The sequence below is a fragment of the Triticum aestivum genome, chromosome 1D (assembly GCF_018294505.1).
Source record: "Triticum aestivum cultivar Chinese Spring chromosome 1D, IWGSC CS RefSeq v2.1, whole genome shotgun sequence".
Lineage (NCBI taxonomy): Eukaryota > Viridiplantae > Streptophyta > Magnoliopsida > Poales > Poaceae > Triticum > Triticum aestivum.
The window spans coordinates 436,379,865-436,387,010 of record NC_057796.1 but is presented as its reverse complement, the minus strand read 5'-3'; the positions used below and the strand labels follow the sequence as shown (position 1 = coordinate 436,387,010).

At 45.6% G+C, this 7,146-nt stretch overlaps 1 protein-coding gene across 1 annotated transcript; it reads right to left on the bottom strand.

Annotated features, from left to right (window-relative positions):
• Positions 1-366: 366 nt before the first annotated feature.
• LOC123182686 (mitochondrial-processing peptidase subunit alpha) lies at positions 367-6,292 on the bottom strand. Its single transcript, XM_044595342.1, has 13 exons — positions 6,070-6,292; positions 4,226-4,447; positions 3,852-4,148; positions 3,604-3,771; positions 3,357-3,524; positions 3,188-3,268; positions 2,969-3,035; positions 2,769-2,866; positions 1,852-1,924; positions 1,684-1,754; positions 1,548-1,597; positions 854-966; positions 367-769 (listed from the first exon to the last, which is right to left on the bottom strand). The coding sequence occupies exons 1-13, from the start codon at positions 6,106-6,108 to the stop codon at positions 717-719; spliced, it is 1,500 nt and encodes a 499-aa protein (XP_044451277.1). The 5' UTR covers positions 6,109-6,292; the 3' UTR covers positions 367-716.
• Between the last annotated feature and the right edge of the window lie 854 nt (positions 6,293-7,146).

The window sequence follows — 7,146 nt, the reverse complement described above, 5'->3', positions numbered from 1 at the left end:
GTTTGGACACACGGCCGGCGCATTCATAAATTCGGACGAACGCGGCTGCATTGCCATCCACAAACGGACAAAAACGGACGTCCATTTAGGGTTGTGTGCTTGAGTTGGCTTGACAGCCGTCCAGAAGGGAGGCGCGGCGAGTCAATTCAATTCAGTGCGTCGCCGTCGCATACCGTGCCTTGCGCCGCAGGAAAGGAACCCAACCGAACGCATCACAGGAAGAAGAAAAAAACGAGCGTGCCACGCCCGCATACATACGTCATCACGACGGGCCAGTACTCTCAAGAGTTCGTCCCCGTCTTGTCTGCCTTGTGCTATTCTATAAAAAAATAAACAAGGCTGGATTCTCCAGCAAGAAATCTCAAGTGGAGTTGAAAACGCTATACTACTGTATTATGTTACTACGAAACACCGTAAAGATGATAGGAGGGCACCAAATCTGTTGCGTCATTCATATGTAAAAACCCCAAAATGAACAGATGGATCTCAACTAAAACATCACACGACGTCGCCTGATTTAGGGGCGACCCTAGTGTAGCTGCACGGTAGAGCGCACGCCAGATGACAGAAAACTTATGGTTATTCATCGCTGTAATAACTAGTCAACAAAAATATGGCGTCGCCGATTTTATTCCAGCCGAGGGCCGGTGCAGGGCTACGGCTTGAAACTTTGGAATGAACCACAGAGGTCCGTCCAGGTGCCAACTGATGAACGATCACTTGGAGAGGAACTTCCGGCTGACCGACTCGTAGCTCGGGACGTGGATAACTGCAACAAGAACATTCAAGTTAGTCAGCGCAGCTCCTAGAGCACCACGCCGGCCGTTAACTTGTACTGTAGTATCGAACATACCGTCGCCCCATGATGCCAATGTAAGCGGTGAAGAGATTATCTTCTGTGCAACCGTAGAGATGTCGTTCAGGGTGGTCGCCTCAACGGCTCTCACGAAGTACTCAACAGGCTTCCTGTAAGTTTGGCGATGCACATTGGTCAAAAGACGAACAATGGTTCAGAAGAAATGCTGTACCAAAACCGACACCGCTGCAGGCATCATCACGTCATAAGATGGCTGGATTCTTTCTAATGTTGTGTGCTTTAACTGTTTTAGGCAGCACTGAATGGTCAATTGGCACCTACAAGAAAACTATGGCTATACAGACTTGTTTGGCAAGCAAAGTAATCCTACTTGACATAATAAAAAACTATCTACTAGAACCACGGCGATACTAAAAAGATCAATATGATCTTTCATAGTTCATGACATCGTCACTGGAAACTACAAGGCTGGCAGAATATAGGAGGCACAGAGGTGACAAGGACAACTCTAGTCGCAGCTTGGTTGAAAGCAAAGAAAAAGATAAGAGGAAAAAAAATCTCTTAAAGGAGTCTAGATGGACCATTTAAAGTAGTCGGTGACAACAATTTAGTTTTGGTTTACACTGTTCAACAAGACACACATTGCATACATATGGTATGGAAGATACGATATTTAATTCGTAATACAGGGATTTGTGGAAAATGTACTACGATACTCTTATACACGTACCTTTGCCCATAAGTCAGAACCTGTCTTCCAATATCTTCAGATGCCACAATCTGTATGAAAGGAAAAGTAGTGTGGAGAGCATTTTAGGAAAGCAAGTCATAAAATTGGGATTTGATCAGGAGAAACAGCAGCATACTCTTGATTCCAAGTTCATCAGAACTGCAGCCTTGGTAGCCTCTTTAGCACGATCAAGCTGTTCTTGAGTAACTATATGAGGTAAAAGACCGGGGACAAAAAGATGTAACTTATTATGGTCAATCTAATCTGGAAGCAGATGGTCTTGAGATGAAAAACAACAAGGAACCTTTTCCAGGGGTTGCAACTTCAAGGAGTTCCCCTGCTGCCAAATCCACGGCCGTTGATGCAAAATCTGGGCTCTGTTAGAATGATAACATGAGATGTCAAAGCCAAGGAGGGCACATAACAAGAGTACAATAACTGTAGAAGCTTAAGTAGACTATGTCAGTGACGAAGCTACGCCTAGACTGTGATGTCAAGCGACATCACAGGAAAAAAAAATAGCAAGCAAAACCCAGCTATAAATTGTACTGTATATGTGTACACAAATACTATATACATGTACTTGTTTGAGCTTTTGACATCATTAGGTTCAACTGCTAGCACCGCCACATGACTATGTGTTCAGCCTATGACTCGTATTTCAAGTTCAGGACGGGGAGGATTTAAAATAAAGGACTGGGACCGGGTAACTGACTGAATTAGACAGCATTTAACCACCAGCTCGCCTAGAAAATCTTAGACCACGAGGCATGGATATAGACATATAGCTGACTAGTAATTATAATCTAACAAACTACTACATCATTGTTTCCCATAGTGATTTGTTACACCATATAGGACATATTTTTGTTCTTAAACAGATAAATATATGCCTATCTTCCTAATTTTTCCATACTCAAGTTTAATACTTAGTTGTATGAAGCATAGTTCACCTAGCCTGCAAATAAAAATGTAATGATTGGACAAATTTCGTAATTATAAAACACCCATCTTGTGCCATCAGGTAATACGCATGCACAAATAAAACAACTGCTCAGAAAAGGGAAAGAGAGTATCTGAGTTGCATAAGAAAATTATATTGAGAACACACAAAAATCTGAAGTTATACTATCCATTATCAACAAGAACTTCTTGATTGTGTTTATTGCATTAATTTAGAAGGATAACCACATTAGAAGTCATGCTCTATGAGAGGCTTACAGTGGCTGCATGAATTCCAAAAAGACCTGAATCATTGTAGATACTGTTGAAAGCAGAGAATGACTCGATCTGGTCATACTTGTTCAAGACACGGAGATCTGTAGGTAGAGGAGTATAGCTCATGTTAGTTCACTTACAGAAGTATGCATGTGTATGGTCATGAGACAAGTACGAAAACATTGATTTAAGCAGCAGCATACACAATCGAGAATGCATTCCCTTCCCAGGGCCACCAACAGAGAAAGACCCCCCTCCTCCCATGAGCATCTACAAACAGGTTGATTTATCTTATCTTTCAGCAGCAATTATATGAAAAATAGGTTTGCGCATTAGATAATATATAAAGCAAACCCAACAAGCCAAAAAAACAACATAAGTTAGTCCTAAATAATTACACCACTTTAAGATTAGTTACGCACCTGAAGCACAGTCACAATCATTGCAGTTTTCTCTTGGCGCCAGCCACCTGGCACCTCAAAAGCAAGTGCAATGTGCGTATTCTGATCACAGGAAATTCAACCTTAAGCATAAGAAAAGTAACAGTGCATATGCCTCAAGAATAATGCTGCAAATCAGCCAACAACTCACTGGAGAATCTGCTTGGCAACGATAGTCCCCTCCCACATACACCGATTTTGGCTCTTCATGACGTTTCACACCAGGAAGGTCTGAGAGCAGTGGTTCCGCAATCGAAACCAACTCATCATGTTCAAGTCCTGATGCTGCAAGAACCATCCTGGGAGCAGTGTAATTTTCCTACATTTATTTGACAAGTAAAATTGTCAAAGGGGGTAATTTCTCACTCAAGCATGGGAAACAAATCGCTGAATCTTACATGAATGAATTCCTCCAGGGTACTAATATCCAATCTCCTTATAGCAGATTCTGTAGCCATCAGAGGTTTCGCCAGTGCCCCAGAATACCCAGCCGAATGAAGTGCCTCCAAAAGCAGACCTTGTGGATTACTAGACACTTCAGATATTTCAGACTTTATCTTCTGGAGCTGTAGAAGAAGAAATACAGACCATGGTAAGTAAAAGGCAGGAAAAATATTTGTAAGTTTTAATCAAAATGACCAAGTACCTGCTCTTTGACCTCCCACTCTAAGAATGCTGGATTCCTCACACTGTCAACGAGAACTTCAACCATCTCTGGTGCATAACTCTTCAGTGCGTCATAGGTATAGCTCATTTGTTCACGAGAAGCAGATGCAGAGACATTTCCTCCGATGGCTTCCACCTCACGAACTAGCCGCAAGTGACTCCGATTTGCTGTGCTCCTGAAGGCCATTCTCTCTAATAGATGCGATGCTCCAGATGAAGCAGGTGTTTCATAAATAGAACCACAGTCAATGTACAAACCCACTGATGCAGCCGCGCCCTGAAATAAGTCCTTAGGAAAAATACTGGCATGGACAGAATGAAAATACTGTGACATCAATGAGCATCAAGCAATACCGGTGATGTCTCAGATGCAATCTTGATGCCATTTGGAAGAGTAGTGATTTTTGTCTTGGATTGCTCAACAAAATCTGGTAGGGGTGGAGGAATTGTAATGCCTGGGAGCGGAACATCAAGAGGGGGTAGTTGGCTTGAGCCTCCGCCAAGAAGCCAGCTAAACAGACCACCTGAAGATTGCTTCACTACACTTGTGCTAGCAAACCTACTAGCACCATGATTCTGAAAGTCAGAAAAAAAAAGTGTCCTCAAGATGTAGAATATGTCAATAATAATTAATTTAGAGTAAAACAACTCAAATGATGGGCAAACTTAGATGACAAGTACTGCAATGAATATGACAACGGCCGAGGCTGAATTTCATCCCGAGTACATTTATAATATTGGGAAGAAAATAACTATTATAGTTAAGTAAGGTTCAGACAGAAGGACAATGTGATCACAGCTGTAGATCCAGATATTTGACCCTCTACAATCAGAAACAAGAGGGGAGCACCATTGCCAGTTCCTCTCCCTCTTCTCTGGTGCTCCTCATATGTGTTGAGTGGGTAGACTACCCACTGATTTCCCAAAGTGCTTTTAGATTTCTCAACGGTCGTCTGGTTTTCTTTGCTGCTCATATTTTCTACTCCCTCCATTCACTTTTATAAGTCGTTTCATCCAACTGAAAATGGGCTGCTTTGCATGTTGTCTGAAATGTCTTCAACGCCTTATAAAAGTGAACAGAGGGAGTAGTTATTTGTAATCTCTGGTGAATTCTTCAGGAACTATTCTTTTACCACAATGAGTTTTGTTGGTCCGATTTACAGGAATACAGAACGACTGTTAAAACACCTAGACCTGAAACCGACACCGGACTGAGTGGTTACAGGATGCAAAGGGCATGTTTGGTTCAAGGCTAACTTAGACACACATAACCTTAGGCAATGTGTGGCTCCCTAATCTTAGGTGATGTGTGGCTTACGATGAAAGTATGGCTAACAAAATTGGAGCCACAAGTGTGGCAAAAGTTGACAAAAGATTGTATTTATGAGAAATAAGCCATATATAGGTAGTAAAGTGTGGCAAGCCACCACTGTGGCAAAAACCGAACACACACCTAAAAAAATTGTAGCGTGCCTAAGGTTAGGAGTGCCAAGTTGTGGCTGGGAACCAAACAACCCTTAAATCACCAACGGTTTTCTTCTGACGAGCAATACCACTAACGAGGCTAAGTCCTACACATCAATAGAGATCATAGACAATGCTCTTTCCATTGTCGTTGATCACAATGAAGCCACTGTTGCAAGGTATGTGATCAATGGTGAGGAAGAAAGAGAAATCCAGCACATTAATCGACTCATGTGACACCTGACATCATGCTGTTGGTTGACCACACAACTTACTCTTACATGTCACCAAGCAATCTATAGACCATGTCGAATCCTATACTTTGCACATACAACAAACAACCGCTGCACCGACAATTGAGAGAAAGCAGTCTACAGCAAGCCTAGCGAAATCATAAAATGAATCAGCTCATCCTGTCAGCATTTACAATCGTAGGAGGAGAGTCGACATTTCAGCTCCCAGCACCTGTGCCTACACTGTTGTGCTTCCAGCATAAAAAAAACTGTCCCATCTGCACATTTTGCTCACAACAACACACAGCACACACTACACGGCATGGGGATGCAAAATTACCGTGTCCATCTGCTATACGAAATCTGCAATAACAGTACTGAATCGGCAAATCGACCCGCTTGAGCAGTTCCGCTCTAACCTAAGTCCGCCCACATGGAGCGGATCGAGACACGCAACGGAGCCGCGGGAGGACGGCGGGGGGAGGGGAGGGGGGGTCGAACCTTGAGAGAGCGGAGATGGCTCCCAGCGGCGCGATACATGGTCGCCTGCGAGCCGAGATCCCGGGGAAGCGGAGGCGGCGAGGACGGTGGAGGGGGGAGAGGAGCCGCCGCCGGTGAGGGGTTGATGCGAGGGCAAGACACTCCGCGGCGCGTCGTGTAAAGGCTAGCGGGCGGCCTGGATCCGCTTCGGGCGCTGCCTTCTGGGCTGCTCCCGGGCCGCAGAAGGGCCGGGAGGGTTTTCATTCGGCCCACGGCTTGCGTCCCGCCGAGTGAAAAATCCGGCGCGAAATTCCGTTGGAGATTCCAACGGCTGCGGCTGGTCAGCGTCGTAGGGGCCGCCAAACGTGTGGCGGGTCTGACGTCTTTGGGCGAGCTGTAGAAGGTAGTCGACCACACGAGAGCCACTCGCGTTTGGCGACCAAACGGAATCACCGAATCGCCCGTATTAAACGCCGTTTAGAGGAACTCCAACAAGCACTGTCCGCGTGCGTCCATTTGAATCGAACGGACACAAATCACGGTCCGTCATTTTTTGTCCGTGCGTGACTCATTTCAGACCCAATTTTGATGTAGATACGCGTGTGACGCCCGCCTTTGCCCTTTCCCTAGCCCGCCAGTCGGTGGCACATCCACCCTCATTTCCCTCCCTTTTTTGAAACCCTCACGCCCACTCGCCATGGCCGACGCACGAAACCCCGTTGTCACCACCGTCGACAAGACCTAGGCCATCCGCAAAAAGGCATCGCAACCCAAGAAGGAGCTGACGAACGCGCAGCGGGCCGTTCAGTCGGCCAAAAAGGCTAGCTGGAGGAAAGTGCAGGCCAACAAGCTGGAAGCCGCCTGTTGACACACGAACACGTCACGTGTACCCTCGACGCCGGGGGTGATGCACCGCAGCTCACGTCGAAGGAGACCCGACCGACATCACGATACGCAAGACAGACGATGGACGCTTTTGCAGACCCAAAACCCCACACCCCCGGGAGGGACCCCGTCAGGGAGTGCGGCGGCTATGGGCTGCCCTAGGTCGATTCGCTCGCTCCTAGAGCCTCGGGATTCGCAGCTCTCAAATTCGAG

What these genes read in the sequence shown, in the direction of transcription:
- LOC123182686 (XM_044595342.1), bottom strand. Translation starts at nt 6,108, where the DNA reads ATGTATCGCGCCGCTGGGAGCCATCTCCGCTCTCTCAAG. An exon ending in TTGCATCTGAGACATCACCG is followed by an intron (nt 4,149 to 4,225) that starts GTATTGCTTGAT and finishes GACTTATTTCAG; the next exon opens with GGCGCGGCTGCATCAGTGGG. An exon ending in TGATTGTGACTGTGCTTCAG is followed by an intron (nt 3,036 to 3,187) that starts GTGCGTAACTAA and finishes ACCTGTTTGTAG; the next exon opens with ATGCTCATGGGAGGAGGGGG.